We start from the raw sequence: 22,605 nt of genomic DNA, 5'->3' as shown, positions 1-22,605 counted from the left end.
TACATGCTGGCACTACATGATGATCACACTCATCAAAGGGAGTAGGTGCATGTATGTAACAACTTGTAATTCTTTTTGCATCCCCTTCTCTTCCCTTTCCACCCCTTACCCATCTCTTGGTCCCTATGCCATGATACTGGCACAAAAACAGACACATGGATCAATGGAACAGAAGATGCAGATAAGGAACCAAAAACACATGCTGGAGGAGAGTTAACCTTAACAAATGGTGCTGGGAAAACTGGCTATGTATATACAGAAGATTGAAACTAGACCCATTATCTCTCACCCTGTGCTAAACTAAAATCAAAATGGATCACAGATCTAAATTAAAACACAAACACTCTCTGATAAAAGATTAAGTAAAAATCTTGAAGACATAGGTTTAGACAAGAACAGAACTTCAACTGCAGAAGAAATAACATAAAGAATCAACAGATGAGATTATGTTAAATTAAAAATCTTCTGCACAGCAAAGGAAATAATCAAGAGTGAAGAGACAAACTATAGAATGGGAAAAAATTTGCCAACTACTCTTGGAGAGAAGACTAATATCTAGAATATATAAAGAGCTAAAAAAATTAGGCCTCCCCAAATAAAAGGCTCCAAATGTACCAAAAAAGGGCAAGTGAAATGAATGGACCCTTCTCAGAAGAAGAACAAATGGCCAAAAAATACATGAAGTGTTCGACATCGCTGGCCATGAGAGAAATACAAATTAAAACAACACTGAGATTCAAAAAGCTAATAATAGAAATTTCATTTGACCCAGCTATTCCCCTTCTAGGTATCTTCCTGAAAGAGTTAAAGACATCTTACAGTGATCCATGTATACCCATGTTTATAGCAGCACAATTCATAATAGCTAAATTTTGGAAGCAGTGTCTTTGTCCACCAACAGTCGAATGGTTGTGCCAGGGATGTAGCTCAGGGGCACAGCACCTGCCTGGCAAGGATGAGGTCCTGAGTTTAATTCCTGGTACCAAAAAACCCAAAAAAACCAGTTGAGTCATTAAAGAAAATGTATTTATACACAATACAGTACTGCTCTGCCATAAAATAGAATAACTTTGAGGAAAATGGATGCATCTTGAGACCAAAATGTTAAATGAAATAATTAATAAAAGCTTAAATATTGCATGTTTTCTCTTTTATGAGGAACCCAAATATATAATATTTGATATAATTTTTAGCTGCTACTCTTGCTAGTTACTATGTATTGGTATAACTTATTGCATTCCTTTATTCCTCAATTACTCAGTATTTTTACTTTGTAGTATGCCATTTCATTTATCTTGTCATTTACTTATACTACCTGAATGACATTCTTTTTTACCAGTATAATCCATATAGCTTATTCAGGTTTCACCAGGTACATACACACTTTGTGTGTATGCATCTTTTTAAAAAAGTTATTTTATTGGTATATTTTAGGTATACAATATGTTTACATTTATCATTGGGTGCTTGTATTTGTACATGATGTATCTTGGTTCTTATTTTTTTCCCCATTACTTGTGTGCCCTTCACCCCCTCCACCCTTCCCTATTTACATAGATTTCATTTCCATTTTTTCTTTCCTTTTCTCATAATTTTTCCTTTCCCTTCTTTCCTTTCCCCTTCCCCTCCCACCACCCCTACCCTTTTGGACCTTTTCCTATTTCAAATGATCAATTATTCATTTTAATCATTTTAATCCTTATTTACACTTTCAGTTTCTCACACTAGAGAAACTATCCAGTATTTACACATGTGTGTCCTATTTATTTCACTTAAGAGGATGGCCTCAATATGCATCCATTTGCCTATAAATGACTCTATTTTTCTCATTCTTTATGGCTGAGTAGTACTCCATTTTATTAAAAAACCACATCTTCTTTATCCAGTTTCCAGTTGATGGGCACTTGGGCTGTTTCCAAGCTTTAGCTATTACAAACTGTGCCACTATAAACATAGGTGCACATATATCACTGTGGTATGATTCATTTAATTCTTTTGGGAAGATACCCAGCAGGGGAATAGCTGGGTCAAATGGGAACTCTAGCCCTAGTTCTTTGAGGTATCTCCATACTGATTTCCACAGTGGTTGCACCAGTCTGCACTCCCAACAAGAGTGGAGAAGGGTTCCTTTCTCCCCACACCCCCGCCAACATTTGTTATTGGTTGATTTCTTGATAGCAGCCATTGAATGATATTCTTAATGGTTTTCCTTAAGATTGTGATATCTCAATATAACAGTCTTAATCTGGATTTATTCCAATTCAGTGTCAGCAGTGCATTCATTGTCTTTTGTGTTTGCCTGCCTTTATATTTTTGTTTTGTTTTGTTTTGTTTGTTTGGCACTGGGGATCAAACTCATGACTTTGTTCTTGGGAGGCAACTGCAGTGCTGCTGAGGTAAATCCCCAGCCCTTCCTGCCTTTATATTTACTGGTACTTTGCATCTTTTTATGGAAGGGGACTACTTTCTACTGTCCTTTATTTCAGCCTGAAGGACTTCCTTTAGGGTTTCATGTAGGGCTAGTCTATTCACAAAATACTTTTTTAAAAAATGGACATTATGGGTAAAAATAATTTATCCTTTACTATTAAAGTCTTGCTGGGTGTGGACTTTTGATTGACTGTCTTTCTTTCAGCACTTTGAATATGTGATCCTGCTGCCTTCTGGAATCCTTGACCTCTGAGAAGTCAGCTCTTAGTCTTATTTGAGATCGCTTGTGCTTGTATGTGATGAACCACTTCCCTCTTGCTATTGTCATCCATCTGTTCTTGGTTTTGGCTGTGACATTTTTAAGTATCTCTTTTAAGTCCATCTCTTTGAGTTTACCCTATTTGGAATTCACTGATACTCTTGGATGTGTAGGTTATTTTTAATATCAAAACTGAAAATCAAATCAAGTTTAGAAAGTTTCAATCACCATTTGTCCAAACAATCCCCTTACTTTCTTCCCCCACTAGGATCCCCTTCTGTGTGTATATTAGTAGGCTTGGTAGTGTCCCATAGATCTGTAAGGCTCTGTTCATTCTCTTCTTTTCTCCTTCTCGTTCTCACGCTGGCCCTTTAATTGATCTGTTCTTGTTTGCTAATTCATGTATCTGCCTGTTCCACTCTATTTGACTATTCTAGTACTTTTTATTCATTTCAGTTATTGGACTTCTTAATTTCTAGCACTTTTATTTTTATAATTTCCATCTCTGTTGATGTTTTCTATTGGACAAGGCACCATTGTCATACTTTACCGTCATTTTCATACATTATATCCTTTAGACTTGATTTTCTTTTATTTGTGAAATATTTAAAATAACTTATTTAATATTTAAAATAATCACAATTGTGGGTTACTAAGTCCAATATCCAGTTGTGTGAGACAAATACATGAGCTTAAACAACCTGAGAAAGCAAAGATTCCTTTTGGCTCAGGGTTTCCGAAATCTGAGTTCATCCTTAGCTGGCTCCACTGCTTCTGTGCCTGAGGTGAGGCAGAACATTGGGATGGAACGGTGTGGTGCAGGAAAGCGCTGACCTCACAGCGTCTGGAAAGCAGAGAAAAACCCCAGGAAAAGATCCTGCATATGGGCCGGGGATGTAGCTCAGTGGTTTCGCCCCGTGCTGCGCAAGCACAAGGACCCAAGTTCAATCCCAGGTACCCCCAAAAAAGATCCTGTGTATCCTTTCAGAAGCACTCTCCCGGGGATCTACTTCCTCCTCCTAGGCACTGCCTCCTGATAGCCCATTTCACTATGAATCCCTCAGTGGGTTAACCCATCGTTTAGGTTAGCATCACCTTCTGGAAGCCCACACCTCTGAACAATGCAGAACTGGGGATCAAACCCCCAATACATGAGTCTTGGGGGACACTTCCTATTTAAACCATAACACTGGTATTTCTCATGGACAATTTCTATTAATAGCTCCCCCCCCCAGTACAACAACCATACTTCTATCTTCTTTCGTATGTTATAATTTTTGTTGAAAATTTTACTACTTAAAAATTACAGCATTTTGGAAAATAAATTCATTCTCCTTTGCATAGTTTATCGCGACTGCTATTTGTTTAGTGACTTTCCTGAGCTAATTCTTTAGGTCTGTGTGGATGTGTGTGGCCGCCAACGTTTCTGCATTCTTAGCTTAGTGATTGACTGATGATTGAACAGATATTTCCATCAATGTACGTAAATAAATACACAGATATCTCGGGTTTTGCTCAGAGCTGTCTTTGCCTGTTGTAGTATGCCTTCAGTATTTGGCACGCAGTTTACAACTCTGCCTTAGCCTTTATTGCTGCTCCTGCAAGCTCTCAGGGTCCATCTGTGCATTCTCAGGTATTTCCTGAATATGTTCACAACCTTGAGCATGTACTCAGTCCCGCACATCTGTGCAGACTTTGGGATCCCAGCAATATGTCAGAGCTTTTCGAAGTCCTTATGGACATATCCTTTTCTAGATTTTCAAAGGCTTTTGGTTAGTGGGTTGTTTTTCTCAACTGTTATTACAACCTCAGGCAGTCACAGTGTGAATCAGTTGCTACTGGTTGTTTTTTATAAATACTTCCAAATAAAGACTGTTCACATAGAATGACCTCTGAGTCAGGTAAATTAGAGACAGGTTTCATGGGTGGGGTTTTCTAGGAAACCACCAGGCAGACTGAATAATGATGGCTCTATGGGACTTGTGCTTTGAAGGAGCCCCAACCATTCTGCCCCTTCCAGCTACCAAGCTGTTGGTTTTCAACGTGGTTGCAGACTTTTGGTTTTCCAGGCTACCATGTGACTGGAGAGATGATGATGGAAATAGATTAAGTAAAGAAAAAGAAATTGCTGTTTTTACAAATATTCAGCTATTTTGCTTAAATAAATGCCCTGTGGCTTGCTGCAAATCTCTGGTTAATTTCTAGAATTCTGAAAAAAGTTGATTCTATTTTCTCCAGTGTTCTCATTACTTTTATGGAGATGAATTTTCTTTTCTTTTTTAAAATTAATTTTATTGGTACACTTTAGATGTGCATAATGATAACATTCATTGTATGGAATTTGTACCTGTACATGATATATCTTGATTCTTCTTTCTTTCCCTTTCCCTCCCCTCCATTCAAACTCTTCCCCTCCTTATGTACAAAAGCTTTGCTTCCACTTTTTCTTTCTATTCTTTTTTCCTTTTCCCTTCTTTCCTTTCCCTTTGCCCCTTCCCTAGTTCCTTTTCCCATTTGAACATTTTCTTCTTATTTCACAATATCTGTTATACATTTTGGTCCTTATTTACATTTTGAGTTTCTCACACCAGAGAAACCATGTGATATTTGAACATGTGTTCCCAATTTATTTCACTTAAGAGTATGGTCTCAAGGTGCATCCATTTACCTAGAAATGTCTCATGTTTATCCTTCTTTATGGCTAAGTAGTACTCCATTGTATAAAAAACCCACATCTTTATCCATTCATCGGTTGATGGGCATTTGGGCTGTTTCCAAGATTTAGCTATTGCAAACTGTGCTTTTTTAAACATGGGTGTGCATATATTGCTGTGGTATGTTTTTAATTCTTTTGGGAAGATACCAAGAAGGGGAATAGCTGGGTCACATGGAACCTCTAGTTTTAGTTTTTAAGGAATCTCCACACTGATTTCCATAGTGTTTTCACCAGTTTACACTCCCACCAACAGTGGAGAAGGCTTCCTTTTTCTGCACAGCCCTGCTAGTACTTATTATTGTTTGATTTCTTAATAATAGCCATTCTTTCTGAAGTGAGATGGAATCTCAGTGTTGTTTTAATTTGCATCTCTCAAATGATGTTGCACATTTTTTCATGTATTTATTTGCCATTTCTACTTCATCTGAGAAGTGTCTATTCATTTCAGGTGCCCATTTTTGGATTGGGTCTTTAAATTTGGGGCGTCTGATTTTTTTTTTTTAGTTTTTAATATATTCCAGATATTAGTCCTTTATCTGAGGAACAGCTGGCAAAACATTTTTCCCAATCTAAAAGTTGTCTCTTTACTCTGTTGGTGATTTCTTTTGCTGTGCAAATTCTTTTCAATAAGATAAGATCCTGGTTGTTGATTCTTTGTGATATTTCTTGTGTGATTGGGGTTTTGTTCATAAAGTCTCTCCCCACACCTATGTCTTCAAGAGCTTTACCTATTCTAGGGCCGAGGATTTAGCTCAGTGGTTCTGGCGCCTGTCACACCAGCTCAAGGTCCAGAGTTTGATTCCCGGTACCAAAAAAAGAAAATAAAGGTTTACCTATTCTATCTTCTAGCAAATTTAGTATTTCTATTTTAATATTTAGATCTTTGATCCATTTTGATTTTAGCTTAGTGCATGGTGAGAGATATGGGTCTAGTTTTAGTCTTTGGCATGTGGAAAGCCAGTTTTTCCAGCACCATTTAGTAAAGAGGCTATCTTTCCTCCAGCGAGGGTGTTCGGCCCTTTTGTCAAAGTTAAGGTGGCTGAGTGTGTTTGGAATTGTATCTGCATCTTCCAGTCTGTTTCACTGACCCTTGGGTCCTTTCTCTGCCAGTACCATGCTGTTTTTAATCACTGTAGCTTTGTAGTACAGTTTCAAGGCAGGGATTGTGCCCCTTGCCTTGCCATTGTTGCCCAGAATTGTTTTTGCTATTCTAGGTCTTTTCTGGTTCCAAATAAATTTTAGGATTGTTTCCTCTAATTCTGTGAGATATGCTATTGGTATTTTGATTGGGATTTCATTAAATCTATATAATAATTTTTGGGGTACGGCCATTTTCACTATATTGGTTCTTCCTACCCAAGAAAAAGGGTTGTCTTTCCATTTTCTGATAGCCTCTTTAATCTTGTTTTTCAGAGTACTGTAGTCTTCAATGTAAAGGTCTTTTACTTCCTTTGTTAAGATGATTTCTAAGTATTTTGGGGTGTTTTTTTTGGGATGCTATTGTGAAAGATGTGGCTTCCCTAATTTCTCTTTCAGTGAGTTTGTTACATGTATGCAGGAATGCTATTGATTTTTGAGTGTTGATTTTGCATCCATCTATGCTACTAAATTTGGTTATTAAAATCTAGGAGTGTTGGGCAGGGGATTTAGCTCAGTGGCACCACGCCTGCCTCACAAGTGCAAGGTCTTGAGTTTGACCCCTGGTACCGAAGGGGAGGGGTAATCTAGGTGTATTTTGGTGGAATTTTTGGGGTCTTCTATGTAGAGTATTGTGCCATCCACAAATTATGATAATTTAACTTCTTCCTTTCCTATCCTTATTTGTTTTTTTCTCTTGTCTAATTGCTTCAGCTAATTTTTCCAGAACTATATTGAATAAGAATGGTGACAGAGGACATCCTTGTCCTTTTCCTGATTTTAGAGTGAAACCTTTCAATTTGTGACCATTTAGTATAATGCTGGCTATTGGTTTGTAATATATGGCTTTTATCGGATTGAGATAAGCATCATCTATTCCAGTTTTCTTTAGGGTTTCTATCAGGAATGCATATTGCACTTTGTCATATGATTTTTCTGCATCTGTTGAGATGATCACATGGGTTTTTTTCCTTGGTTCTGTTAATATGGTGTATTACATTTATTGATTTACATATGTTGAACCATTCCTGCACTCCTAGAATGAATCCTGTTTGGTCATGGTGTATAATCTTCTTGATGATTTGCTGCATTCTGTTTACCAGAAGAAAGGATTTTTACATCTATGCTTATTAGGGAGATTGACCTGTAGTTCTTTTTTGTTTGGATTCTTCTTTGGTTTTGGTATCAGGGTAATGCTTGCTTCTAGGAATGAGTTTGGGAATATTGCTTCTCTTTCTATTTCACTAAAGAGTGTGAGTAGTGTTAGATCTCTAAATTTCTTGTAGAATTCAGCAGTGAATCATTCAGGACCTGGGCTTTTCTTTGTTGGTAGGTTTTTAACTTCATCTTTAATTTCATTGACTGATATTGGCTTATTTAGAATTTGTATACCTTTTTGATTCAGCTTTGGTAATTCATACTAGTCTAGGTATCTGTCCATTCTGTGTCTTCCCTCTTATGAGTGTACAGGTTCTCCAAGTAGGTATTGATGATCTTCTGGATTTCTGCATGATCCATTTTGATTTTACCCTTGTCTTTCCTAGTTGCATGGATTTAAGTTTTTTCTTTAGATAGCTCCCATATAGAAATCCTCTCTCATTTGTCCTTCAGTCATGATGTCTGGGTTTCTTTCACATGATTTGATTTTTCCATTCAGGACTGCTATCATGATTCTTGTTCCCACCCAGATGCTATTCTGTGTCTATGGCATTTCCTCAAGACAAAGCCCTAAGTAAGAGAGCAAAGGAAAGGGAAAGAAGATAAGAGGATAGAGAAGAAACAACCCATTGCTTCTTGTTCCCCCACAGTTCACTCCCCTCTGTAACATGCCTGCTCGTGTTTCCCTTCCAGAATTGTTGTTTCTCACATTGTGTCTAAAGATTTTTATTTAGCAGTTGAACTGTAGGAAGCCCATACCATCAAACTGTAAGTGGATGACTTGGGGCGGTTTCTAAACACAGATTATTATTGACTTGTTTTTTAAAAAATTGTTTCTGCTTTTTGCTAAGTAGATTTAAAAATTTTTTTTTGCATAAAACAGACCTGTATCCTAAACCCAGTTACATCTTTTTTACTTGTTTGCCATTAGACCTGAAGTGAGTTATATAACTGTATTGAACTTGAGTTTCCACTTCCTTAAAAGGGAGGAAGTAATAATAAGAGATTTGATGTGAGAATGAAAGGAGAATGTGCAGATAAAGTGCCTAGGACAATATTTGGCACATGATCCAGGCTTCGGAAATATCTGCCTACTTTTCTTTATGAAAGGCAAATCAAACTAGCTGGGGATTATTTGGCTACTGCATTAGTGATACCAAAGTCTGAATTATCTGGGTTGATAGGGAGATTTAACAGCAATCTAGATAATCTTGTCACTTTGTACTGGGGATACTGAGACACCTAACTCCAAAACATAATCTTCCAAAAAGCAACCCTTTACGAGGGAACTCTGAAAGACTCTTTGTGCTGCCAGACAATACCCAGAGTGTGCCTTCCAGATAGACAGTATGGTAAAGCACCACGTTAATCTTGCCTCAAACCCTATTTTATGTCTTCCGGACCTTGCAGAGGGGAGGCGGGTGAAAACAATTGATCTGTTGAAAATCACGGGCTGACCTCCAGCTGAGACTTCTACCTGGGTGACTACATTTGGAAAGAGAACAAGTGCTTTGGCCTCAGCCAAAGGGGGTTTCCTGTTCCCTAACCGAGGCTGGCTGCAGTTCAGCTGTGAACTCTGCTAGCAGGACTGTGACACTGGAAAAGACATTTAAAGTGCCCACCCAGTTAGCAGTTAATTAATTGCCACACAGGAACCAACAGCTTCCTCCCACTCAGGAGAAAAGAGGGGCTGGCAGCTGGCTACTCCCAGGGTGCCAACGCTGTCCTTTGAGGATGTCAGACATGCACCTGTGCCAGGAAATTGGCAGCCGAGGTTCAGATGATCCAGGGCTTCATGAAATCCAGGTCACGAATGAACCTGTTTGTTAGCTTACTTCCTGAAAAGTTTCAAAGCCATGAAACTCTTTTTTTTTAGCTTTATTGAAGTATAATCTCCAAATAGAAATTGTATGTATTTAATGCTCACAGTGGAATGTTTGATATATGTATAATTCTGAAATTACTACACTCAAACTCATTATCATACCTATCACCTTTCATTGTAACTATTTTCTTTTGTATAATGAAATACGTAGGAGCTATCCTCTTAGGAAATCTCAAGTATATCGTATTATTAATTGCAGTCCCTACACTGTAAACTATATCTCTAGAACGTTGGTACATTTTGAAACTGTGCTTTTTGACAAACAATCCCAATTTCTGCAAAGCACTGTTCTGTTCTTCTTAGAGCTTGAGTATTTTAGATCATGTAGCATTTGTTTTACCTTCCCTGGCTAATTTCACTTAGGGTAATGTCCTCCAAGTTCATTCATGTCTTTGCAAATGTCAGGATATCCTTTTTTAGGGATCGATATTCGATAGTGTGTGTGTGCACATATACACATCACATCTCTGTATACATTCATCTGCCCACAGCCACCTAGGTTGATTTTTGAATAGCTTTGCTATCGGGAATAATGGTACAGTGAACATGCAGGTGTAATTCTAGAGGTATTTCCAGAGTTAGGATTGCTGGATCACACAGTTCTAGTTTTGATTTTTTGAGGCACTTGCACAGTGTTTTCCATACTGACTTTATTAATTTACATTTCCACCAACAGTGCACAAGGATTCCATGTTCTCTACGTGCTTGCCAATGCTTAGCTTTTGTTCTTCTGATTAAAGCCATTCTGTCAGGTATGAGGTGGTATTTTATTGTGGTTTGATTTCCTTTTCCCTGATGATTAGTGATATGAGAAACCCTTTGATCTGTTGGTCATTTGTATATCTTCTATTGAGAAATGTCTGTATAGGTGCTTTGTTCATTTTGAAATCAGGTTATTTGCTATTTTGCCACTGAATTATATAGACTCTGTATATATTTGGATATTGACCCTTTATCAGATATATGGCCTGCAAATATTTGCTCCTACTCCCTGGGTTGCCTTTTCAGTCTCTTGATTATTTCTTTTGCTGTATAAAAGTCCTGAAGCTTGATGCAGTCCCTTTTGTATATTTTTGCTTCTCTAGGTTACAAAAGATCATTATACCAACATCACGAGGCTTTTACCCTATACATAAAGCACTTCTTTTACTCTCAAAAATATTCATAAGCTGTTGCAAGAGCATATGTGTGCTTTTTTCTTTTTCTTTTTAAATTAGTACAGTTTGCAGTACACAATGTTTACATTCCTTGTTTTTTTCTTCATTGTTGTTTTTGTAGTTACTGTTTGTTGAATATTCTACATCCTAGTGAACAGTATCTTATAAAACATTCAAATCCATTCTAGTTACTATATTTATCCCTGACAGACTCACTCCCTGAGGAGAAAATGACACACGGGTTGACTGGTTGTACAAGATTGGGTAGAAGAGTGAATTTCCAGAATCTTATAGTTTTCTGTGTTTTCAAGCAAAGTGGGTACTGCCAGCATGAAAGTTTCTGGAGAAAGAGGGAGTCTAGCTTTGGGAGTAAAATCATACCACAGGCTAATGTGCAAGAAACACACATGGGTGAATCACAGTGTAACTTCCACTATAGTTAACACACCTTTCCCACTCGGCCTCACCGTGGTTGTAATTTAGCTAATGTCTATGAGATTCTTTGGCTAATGGTTGACTGTATCAGTTGTAATTCCAGTGAGGGCAGAAACTCTATTTCTCTTCAACCTTGAATAATTCAGTACAAATGGTGCTAACTTTCGTTGAATAAATGATTAAATGACTGTTCTTAGCTGAAGAAATTCAGGCTCAAAGCAGTGAAGAGGCATTAACCTCAACCAGATGAGTCTTTAGGGGAACTTAGTATAGGGACTAGAGGTTTATGTGAATGCACACTCCTAGTTTTAATCAGCCTAAGAGTGTCTCCATGAATCAGATGCCATTGTGTGAAATATCCATGGGCTTTGGTTCACATGACAAAATTAGAGAACTAAAACTTTCGCATAGTATTTTACAATTCAGGTAATCACAGAAATTGAAGTTGTACATGGGAGAAAATGAGGTATATCCCTTGTAGATAGCAGATGTGCCCCAATGTCACTCAGTGTCATCATATCACCACTGACTGCTTCTCCCACTCTGCACGCTCCTATTGCTAGTCTTTGGACTTTGACATCTTATTACATCGCTCTTCTAGATTTTCTATGAAATGTTTTATGAAAATAAGAGAAATATTAACACTTCATCAGATAACTCAAAGCAGATATATTTTTTTAAAAGGCGTCATAAAATCCACAATATAAAGAACACTGTGTCCAAAGTTCCTTCCCCCAGGAGGGTAGGAAGTAGTAACACCAAATTAGGTTTTCCTACCATCCACTCTCTCCAACCCAAGGCTTAGCATGGATAATTTTCTTCCTCATGGGGTGGAAGTGGCAAAATTTTTTGCTGTTCTCTTAAAAATGAGGTCAAGTAAGGTGTGATTTCAGTGATGGACCCCATCATCCCAGCTGTTTGCTGAAACCACAGTTGAGAATTTGGAGTTTTACTTACATAGCAGGAATAGGCTAGACAGAGACAGCTCCCTGTTCAACCACAACACATCAAGCTTGAGTGCAGACAATCCTTTCAGCCTATTTTTATTAAAACAAATATGTGTGTGTGTGTGTGTGTGTGTGTGTGTAAAATACAGTTCACCCATTTACAGTGTTAAAGTGCACAATCTAATGGTTTTGGTATATTTGTACAGTTTTACAGCATTCGACGTTGTTATTTCATGACTCAGGAAAGAGCAATAACTCAGTTCCCTGGACATAGTAGACGTTTTGAAATAAAATAGGTCAGATAGTTTTGAAAATTGGTTCTTTCATGAGGTCAACTTTTTCCATCCAAAGGGAAGATGACAGAATTCTCAGGCTTTTTTATGGTACCAGAGCATTTATTTTGGAGGAGAACTTAACATCATATATATTATATGAACCCAGTAATGTTTCTTATTAAGTTTCTATTTGAAATGCACTACTTGTTAAAATGTCCTTAAACTTAATCAATGTTTGTCTGTTAAGTAAAAGTCAATAAACATTTAATAATAGAGTGAAAAGCAAGCTTGATTATAAATCATTATAACTGACTTGGTCTTCTTATTAATTTGATAATTTTAGTAAAAGCTCTAAAATGTTGAGTCTCAGTGATTGTATCTGTGAGAGAGAAAAATAATCTCTAAATATTCTTCCAGTTTTTAATTTCTATACATTAATTTGCAAGTGTCCATTTTGCTTAATGCTATAATTTTGTGATTTTATTAATACAGAAACAGACTAAATCCTTTGCCTAATCCTACTGCATATATGTGATGTTGATATTAATGGATTAGAATGAGTATAAAAGTGAGTATTTAAAGAAATGTTTAGGACAATATGATCTTGGAACATTGTCTAACTGTTGCATGGACAAGCATTCTCTGTTTTCAACTACATCTGCTTGGGTCAACAATGTATTTTTCCATGTTTGGGTCTCACATTGCAGATGTTCATAAATGGTTGATTAAGTTCTGTGGTTGAGAGAATGAATGTGTTACGCAGCCTTAGCTGGGGTGGAGGACATTGTAAGAGTCAGTGTGACTAGCGTGTCAGCACAACCGAGGGCCTGAAAACATTAACTCAGGAAATGTGAAACGTCGGCACCCTCTGCAAACTGGGTGCAAGTAATAAAAACCTCAGGCAAGGAGAGCATCACAACAAAGCGAGGCATTTGCTGAATACAGTAACAATTATTCCCTTATTGGTCCTGGACTCTGCAGATATATAAACAGACAACGTGTTAACTTTTATGTATCTGGAAGCAATCTGTTTTTTAAAAAATACCAACACTGTGATTTAATAACTTGAGCCGTTAAACAGACATCAGAGGTCCAGAGCTGCAAACCATGAGTTTGACTTGTTGACTTGTCCTCCAGCCTGGCCCCCAGCATCATTCTCTCAGCTCTTCCCTGCGTCATCTAAGATGGGCAAGGGCTCTCTCTGTCTCTCTCTCTCTCTCTCTCTCTCTCTCTCTCTCTCTCTCATCTCCCGCCCCTGTCCCTTTCTTGCTTCCTTCACTTCCTTTGCTTGCCTGCGTGCCTTCTTCCTCTTTTCCTTCCCTTTTTCCTTTCTTTCTTCATTTCCTTCCCCTTGCTTCCTCTCTTCCTCCCTCCTCCTTTCCTTCATCGTTTCCTCCCTTCTTCTTTCCCTCCCTCTCTCCCTTCCTCCTTTCCTTCCAGTCTCCTGTTGTACAAAAGCTGCGGTTAGCATTTCGTTCAGTCAAGTCAACCGATGCATTCTGGACACTATATTAAGGGATGGCAGCTGGCACCATTTATGAAACTGGTTAATTTGCTTCTTGGCACCCCGTGACAGGCAGGGAACAGGACAGCAGCCTTTATGCTGCCTTGACTGGAAATCTTCAGGTAATGCAGGTTTCTCCATTGATTTACACAGCTGAGGCCCCGGGATTGATTTGCCAAAGATACGTTCTGATGAGTGTTTCCTTGGCCTCCCCACTGTACCTCTCCTCCCTCCCTCCTTCCCTCTGTACTGCTCTCTAGGGGTGCAGCTTTTGCCTGGGGTGCTCCACTGACAGAAACAGCCACTCAGCCCCAGTACTGCCCTCCTTATCACCAACCCTGGAGTGTGGGCTACAGGTGTGCTCCGAATGAGAAGAAACAGAAAGATGACCAGGACGCTGGGTCTCTGCCCATGAATCCTTTTGTCTGCACAGTAGTTTCCAGGGAGAGCGCACAGGTAGAAGATGAGCAGAAGGTCACTGAATTATGAGCCGAATTTGGCCCAACCCTGCATGGCATGTGCCAAGGAACTTCTTTATCTGCTGGGGAACCCAGATCCAAAGTATTTCTTTGCTTTTCTCCCTCTAGACTAGCGGTGCTATAGTTGTTTCTTAGAGAAACTTTTCATGCCTTTTAAACAAAAATTCTCAGGCCCCACTCCTAAGCTTAACAAATTCAATTTCTTGCAAGGCCGGGAGAAAGTTTACATATTAGATACCTTCAGGTGACTGTGACGCAAGTAGTTATTTAGAAACCATTGTCCTGAGACTTGCAGGCGTGGCTTTCCAAGGAAGGGCCTGGCGGGGCGTGGACAAAAGGGGAGACACTAAATGGAAAGAGTGCACAGGACTCCAGGGCTCCCTGAAGACAGCAGAGCTGGCGAGGCCTCGTGCACAGGGAGACCACAGGGGCGCTCCGGTGTTCCAGCCACAGGAGGCAGGGGCAGAGGAGTCCAAGGAGACAGCATGCCTGGCCCGGTCTCCAGCAGGAGCCTGCTTCCCCTTCCAAGACTAGCTCTTCGGGCTCAGCTGAGTCCTCCCAGCAGAGAACCTCTCTGCAAACCACACAGCAGCCTTACAAAGCCCACAAGCCATGGGAATGCAGGCTTGAGGAGCACCAAGGGTCGTCGTCCAGGATGGACAGTGTTTCCATGGTGTGGGGTGGACATAGCGGGGCACCACAGGGTGACGTCAGGTAACATCCTACCACTTATGGGGCAGAGGTGGCCTAAAGAGGGTGCCAAGGCCATGTGAGGAAGAAGAGGATGAGATGGAGTGGGGAGAAAAGGTCTGCAGGGTCTGCTATTCCTGGGCACTGCTGCCTCTTTCTCACTCTTATTAGGGAGAGAGGGAGCGAGGGAGAGGGGACCATGGAAACTCATCTCTCCAGTACAATCCCACCAAGTAGGACATTGGCTTTTTCTCTTAAATGACCTGATTATGGATTCAGCTGTGACCCTCATTCAGCATAGTTTAAGGAAACATAGAGGGACACCTCCTAAGTATGTTTTTAAGATCTTCACGCCAGGACAGTAGTGTAGGAAAAGGGAAGGCAATTGACTACTGCTTTGCAGAAACAAAAATAACTGGGCCCAATCAGAAGAACATTCTGGATACTCTTGGAATGTCTTTTCTACTCAAAAACTTTTTTTTTTTTGGTACCGGGAATCGAACTCGGGTCCTTGCGCTTGTGCAGCAGGCCGTGAAAGCATTGAGCTAATTCCCCAGCCCATCTACTCAAAAACTTGAACCAAAGCATGATTCACAATGTCCAGCTCTATCAGCAAAGTGCATTTAGATGCATATAATTTGCTTTTTGTTTGCAAATGTGAAGGGGATTTAAGGTAATCTTATCAGCAGAACATTTCCTCCTCCTAAATTCAGTGATGCTAATCTGGATATTTTTGAGGAATTATAAATAGTTCAGTTATTAACAAGGTGGAATTCTTTGTCCAGATGAGAATTTTGTAAGCCAATTATAATGACTATATTTTACTTTTAAGTAAAATTTACAATTTATATATTAATATTTACCAGGCTTAATTGTATGGCTACCACGCAATGGTTCTCCATTTGAAGGAGTTATAAAATTTGCTTTTGAAGCTAATTATCTTTAGAGCAAATAGTTTTTACTTAAGTGGATAAATTTAAAAATGAGCAGAGGTGACATGTGCTTGCAGGAAGCTCATGAAGGTGGTAAATGAGCGACTGCAGTTTGAGAATCACCTCTCATTGTAACTGGATCTCAGGGCCTTGTTTTGGGGCAATGAAGATTGAAGCCAATAAAACAGCAAAGGGCAAGAGGTGGGGAAAGGCCAAGTGTGTGTGTTTATTAGGAAAAATAAAAGAGAAGCACTCTGCTAGTCAGAGATGTGTGTTCCACAAAGTGGACACCATAGATGTTTAGGTCCATTTGCTCTTTATACGTTTTTTGGCACTGGTGTGACAGAAACCAGGGATACTCCTGGTTGCAGGTAGGCCTTGCCTGTCTGGAAGCCAGCTGCTACCTTTGGATTTCACTTCCTCTAGTCATTCTCCCAATTGGTTAGTGACCTGTTCTTTGTCTCTTGCATTTCATTAGGTCCATTTTGGTATGCTAACTCACTTGGGCCCTGACTTTCAGTTTATCTATTCAAAATCTGCACCCTAGCTGCCTAACTTTTCCTGTGTTCTGGCTTCATCATGAACCTGTGGTTCTCTGTGGAGGAAGAAGGTAACAGTCACCTCCTAGAACCAGTGGTGACTTCTTAAAAAATAGATGTTTATAGCACCTCAGCATCAGTGGAGACTGCTGAGCTATTCAAGGAATTAAACTCTTGGGAGAAAGATAAGGCAAACAAAGCATGGGATCTTAAGATAAAACCATATAAATAGATAAATGAATGGACTTTTCTTTATCACGTTTAGCCATAATGGGTTCTGTGCTCTTAATTCCTTGAGTACTGGGGGATCATCCCTCCCTGCTGTTAGCATAACGAACCTGTTCCTAGAGCACTACTGTGTGTCTTCTCTCCATCCTAATGGACGTGGGGGTACAAGTTCCAGACACTCTGGCACTATTGCCCAGGAAGTACTATCACCCCAGCGAGGAGGAGTTATGAGGGGAACAAAGACTTACAAAATAGGGCTGGGGATTTAGCTCAGTGGTGCTGCTGCCTGCCTCGGAAGTGCAAGGTCCCAAGTTTGATCCCTGTCACCAAAGGAAAAAAAAATAACACAAGTCTTTAAGTATTCTTTGTTGACTAGATAGGCTTAGTGGGAATTTATTACCACCCTTAAGCTCCCAGCTCTGCCCGACTTCATCACTGCTAAATCATTGCCAAGTCCATTCACACCAAGAGCCAACATAAGTTTGATGGCCCCATTGTTCTCCTTCATCTCTGCCAAGATAATGGGAGGCAGTGACAGGAGAACCCCAGTGGGCCCGGGTGTGAATCCTGACCCCATCTCAAGGTGACCACTTGTCTGTGGGCCAAATACATAATCTTTCTGAATCCCAGAATCCTCTTCTGTGAACAAAGGGTAATAGTATTTTGCTAACTGGCTGAGTATTAAATGAGATAACATAAACATAAAGGACTTAGCACAGAACCTGACACCCATTAAACACTAATGTACCTGGTTCTGATAAAATTTTAGCACCAAAAATAGATACTTTTTTCCTGCTATGTGTTCCATTTTATATTTTAACCATAATTTATTTTCTCAATAGCAATAATGCATATAAAATTCTAAATATATTTTAGAGATATGCATATGACTGTGTGTGTGAGAGAAAGAGATCACAAGAGTCAGGAGATTCTCTAATTTTTCAAATACTATGCTGTGGAAAATTTCTTTGAAGGTGTGAGACAGTTTTTTTTCCTTTTCTCTTTTGGTACTGGGGATCGAACTCGGGTCCTTGAGCTTGCGCAGCAGGCTCCCCAATAATTTTTTTTCTATTTTTGATACTGTTTTTATTGTTGTGTTTCTTATTGGGAGTTTGGATTGATAGCAAAGTAATAATTTATACTACTAGCCAAACTTCTCTTTCAAACCAGATATGAGAAAAAATATATATATGAGTCAGGGAGAGTATTCTATATTTAGATTAACTGGATTTACTTTTGCTTAGTTTTATTCTCCATGGGTCTGATGATTAAAAATTTGAAAAACTTGAGAATTACTTTTAATTTGTTTAGGTTTTTTCCTTCTTTATTTCCTCTTTCCCTTCCCCTCTTTGTTTTTGCAAAAACTTTTTAGCAAAATGCCTTTCAAATAGAAAAACCAATTATGGTATTTTATCTTAGATGATTTCCAGAAATGCTTATATGCCTGTTACAGTAGAACAAAATAATTCAGTATATCCTCAAAATGGTAAACATGCCTGTTCCATCTCAAAATTTAAGTTTCCAATTTCCTCCTGCATAAAGTGGAAGAATCATTATTGAGTATCTTTTTTCTCTTCTCGATGAAGTTAATTTCTGAGATTCTTGACCAAGAGTTATACAGTTAAATTACCTATAAAATAACTGACTTCCCACTAAGTTTCAAAGGTAAAGAAACAGAATACTTTATTATAAAACTTATAAATATTACACATATATTTTGACTTTTCTCTATAATCCATGGTTTTATTCAACATTTTTCCTCAGAATTAATCACTTACTCAGAGAAGCAAGTGAGAACACATAATAGGCTATTAATAAATTACTTTTCCATAAAATAATAAAATGATAATTATATAAAGACACAAATAACTTGCCATTTTTCAGAGGGGAAGGATGATGTGGTGGGAAGCCATTTTTTCCTCATGATAAAATGGCACTTAAGGCCAAGCCAAGTAGGCTGAGAAAAGCTCCTAATCATTTTTGTGAGATTCAAGAACTTGTGGTTTTAATTACCATGGGGACAAAGGATGCTGCTAAATTTAACAAACAAATTTAACAAACCACTGTCTGGTTGGTTATGCTGAGATGGCTCATCTCTGTCTGAATTGAGACATTTTGAAGCAGTAAAACTGGGTTACATTCATCAAAGAAGTGGAGGAAGAGAGTAGCATTATACAAATATGCCTTTTATAACCACGGCTAAAAAACTTACAGGAGAGTCTTGTAAGCTGCTTTGGTTTTGGCAAAACAGGGTGATGATTTTCCAATTGAGGATGATTTTTAGCTCGTTAATAGCTATCAATGCTTGGCTTCTGATGACTGAAAATATCATTTGAAACATTGCAAAATATTCTTATTAAAGGGTCTTGGCATATAGTGATTTATTAATAGTAATGTAGCAAGAAGACAGATTTTTCTCTTGCCAGTGTTTTTTTTTCCCGTTAACTAAATCTTAGGGCAAATTTAGACATGTCAGTTGGTAGGAAAAAGCCACAAACAGATTTTAGTTCCCAGAACGATGGTAATACAAATGGGCCATTGAAAATGATGGGCTTCTCTCCTTCAAATGGTTATTTTGCCATTTAGTTCTTCCTAGGTTTTTACCAGAAATGAACAAACAAATTAATTCTCATTCCCAAAGAGCAGGCGCCAGGCTGCCCTGCAAGCACCAAAAGTGATGAGGTGGATATCATGTGAAGGACATCAGTGTTTGTCTTCTATCAGATTCCCCCCACCCAGTGTGAATTTCTATTACATGGTGATCTTAAATAGTCCGCATTGTTCTCTCTTCACCATATTCCTTGGAACACTTTTCAAGTTGTCAATTTTAGTCTTGGAGACTCTCTATAAGCAGAATATATTTGAATCAACAAAACACACACACACTAAATAAATTTAACGTGAAGCTTGCCAGTCCAGCAGCAAGCACAATTGTGAGCACCATTTGTCCTCTGATGTAACTCCTGTTTTGGGTGTTCACAGTTTAGGTCAAACTGTAAACTCCAAGCAAAAGCCAGGTATTGGTCTTTGATTGGACCCGAAGTCTTAACCTTTTTTTTTTTTTTCCTAAAAAAAAAAACATGTCTGTGTCATTGAATCCTTTGAAGTTCAAGGAGAGGGAAAGAGGACTGTCTCAGACTTGATGAGACTCTCAGTTTGTCAAATTGCAAATTGACAGATCTGCGTGACGCATCACTTCTTTTGTGTAACAGTGCAAATCAAAGTGTAAGTCAGATTTGTCATCGCTTCTCATGTTCAAGTGCTTCAGAGTACCTCATGCTCAGGGGATTGATAAGGGAGACCCTGCAGCAGCTCACAGAAGGTCCCAGGACTCAGCCTAGGATGGAAGGGGTCTGGTCTCTCTGGAGGCTGAAACAGCAACAGGGCTGTCCCCAAGATCAGCTCTTCCTCGTGCAGGACTTGCAGCACTGTTTCCCATAAAACTTGTGATTGCAGACACCATGCTGAGGAACGAGGTGGCACCAGCTGAAGAAATCTACACAGGATGGGTCCTCTAAAAGGAGAAAACACATATAGCATGTTAGCCAGGGCCCTCTGCCTTTGTCTTAAGATGAAGGTCTGTGGAACAAAAACTTTGGACCTCTGTATGTTGGAGGGAGTTATGGCAAAGGGGCAGGATTAAGATACCAAAAGGGACTGTGACCATGAGCAAAATCTAAGTAGGGGAAAAATTAGATGTTACAAAAGTCACGTCCAGTAAGAGATGAATGTTTTACTCTCCTACATAGCCTGCAAGTCACCACAGAACAGCACGTCAGGGATCCCCTGGGGGTTTTGTTAAATCATTGATTCAGACTGAGAAGGTCTAGAGTGAGGCTGCAGTTCTGTGTTTCTGAAAATCACCCGAGGATGTTGTAGGCCAATGATGAAATTAGAAATCACCTACACCTGAGAATGAGCTACAACCTTCTGTGAAGGTTTAAATCAATCTCCTAGCCAGTTTGCAAAAACAGGTGACATAACAGCTGTCCTTTCCAATTTCTTTAGCTACTTATGAAGACGCCTTTTGTGATTATCCATCGGAAGCAGGATCTCGTACATCTGAGATTCTTAGAAGAGGCTTAGGAGATGAAGAATGCATGTGCAATCATATGCAAAATCTTCTTTACATAAACATAAATGCACAATACAGGAGCCAGGGGCCCATAATGTACTATGTATGTAAAGTGGATTTTTGACTTTGAAAATATTTAGGATTTCTGCTTTGCATAGTAGAGCATTCTCATTCATATCTGGAATTTTCTTCTATCCCTACCCCAGTCTTGTTTCTGACCTTTACTCACTCAACTCTTCCCTCTACAGCTACTCACTTCAGTTTTCACCCTTCAGTGCCTCTCCATTGTGCACTTGGATGTGGCTCTCAGCAGTGCTTTTTCTTTTTGCTTCCAACTTGCATCCTCCTTGTAGCCTTTACTGTCCTCCCTCCTCACAGGATTCCCAATGATCTTTTTAAAACATAAGCCAGTTCCTGTCATGCCCCTGCCTCAAACTCTCCCCTCCCACTGGCATCCAGGGAGCATTCATTACAGTGGAAGACAAGGCCTGAGGATTTGATTCCCTACCTTCCTGATCTCGTCTTCCTTTTCCTCCCCAGCCAGCCCTGCTAGACCCTTGCTGACCCCTGATGCTAGTACGGGCATGTTCTCATTTCAACTTCTCTGCCTTTAAGTCTATGCTCAAAGGCCTTTTATCTGTAAGACTTTCTATGACTATTCTATAGAACCAGTATTCTCTCTTTGTCCTCCAGAATGCAGAATCCTTGACAGCAGGGACTACGTCAACTTTGTTTTATTCTCAACTTTAAACAGTGCCTATCACAAATTAATACATTTTGATGCAACAAATTAAATTGCTTATAACTATCATGGCTACAATAACCAATTCAAACTGTGCCAAGTCTCAACTTAGGCATAAAGATGAAGTGGAGCTATTATTCTCTTTCCAGGCTTTCCTGGATGTATTTTAAAGGTAGAGTCTAGAGAATTTGCTGGCAGGTTTAGTGAAGGATACAAGAAGGGGCAAAATCCTAAAAGCTGTCAGTATCTGAAATAATAGTCATGTTCTCTGAAATGAGCACTCAGACGCCAGAAGATTGAGTTATAGATACAAGTTAGACATTGAGAAAAAGATCTGGCAAAACTATTTATACAGCGTCTGATACCCTAATCAGTTCCTTTTAGGTGGTAGAGATTATTTTACTGATAAATGAAGTACAGGAAAATAAACCCAGCCACTGAAACCATGGTCCTAACCTCACTGTTTTATCAACACCCACCCCTCTTGAGAGAAGAATGGGGTTTCACCAAGTACCTGGCTGTTCATGTAAGCCCGGAAGCAAAAATGAGCTGTAGCAGGATGTCGTCAGTGTAGTAGTTGCATTACTAATAAATACTTATGTGAGTGTCTACTGTGAGTCAAGGTACACTGTGTAGGATGACCTTGGAGTCCAAGCAACAGGTACAGCATGATTGGCTCAATCTTCACCCCTGCTAGTGGCACCTCCTCCATCTGTCACTGGGATTCTACAGCTGCCTCCTGCCAAAGGGTAGACCAGTTCCCCTTCTCCTACAGGCAGCCTGCATTCTTAGTGTGTAACTGCTTCCTGCAGGCTTCCACATTGAGTTTATCGCTTACCCATCCACTCATCACCTTGTTCAATGTACTTCAAGCATCTTAGATTCCTTCCTTAGAGCCAGATAGTCCTGCCTCCTCCTAGATGCATACGGCTCGCCTTCCTTCCTCCTACATCATTTATTTTCTTTCTGAATACTCTGTTTTACTTGCTGCTGCTTTATCATCTGCTAGTGCATGTT

At 39.3% G+C, this 22,605-nt stretch overlaps 1 protein-coding gene across 2 annotated transcripts in view; it reads right to left on the bottom strand.

Moving 5' to 3' along the window:
* Positions 1-18,428: 18,428 nt before the first annotated feature.
* Adamts18 (ADAM metallopeptidase with thrombospondin type 1 motif 18) overlaps positions 18,429-22,605 on the bottom strand; it is a 138,135-nt gene continuing 133,958 nt past the window's right edge. For both annotated transcript variants that reach the window (XM_013071480.3, XM_004842818.3), the window contains one exon: positions 18,429-20,285. In XM_013071480.3, coding sequence (XP_012926934.2) covers positions 20,170-20,285 — 116 coding nt within the window. In that variant the 3' untranslated portion in view covers positions 18,429-20,169. The remainder of the gene's footprint in view (positions 20,286-22,605) is intronic.

Source organism: Heterocephalus glaber, unplaced genomic scaffold, assembly GCF_053883595.1.
Source record: "Heterocephalus glaber isolate CG9 unplaced genomic scaffold, H.glaber_assembly_v1.0 deba00000071, whole genome shotgun sequence".
Lineage (NCBI taxonomy): Eukaryota > Metazoa > Chordata > Mammalia > Rodentia > Bathyergidae > Heterocephalus > Heterocephalus glaber.
This window is presented reverse-complemented; position numbering and strand designations above follow the sequence as displayed.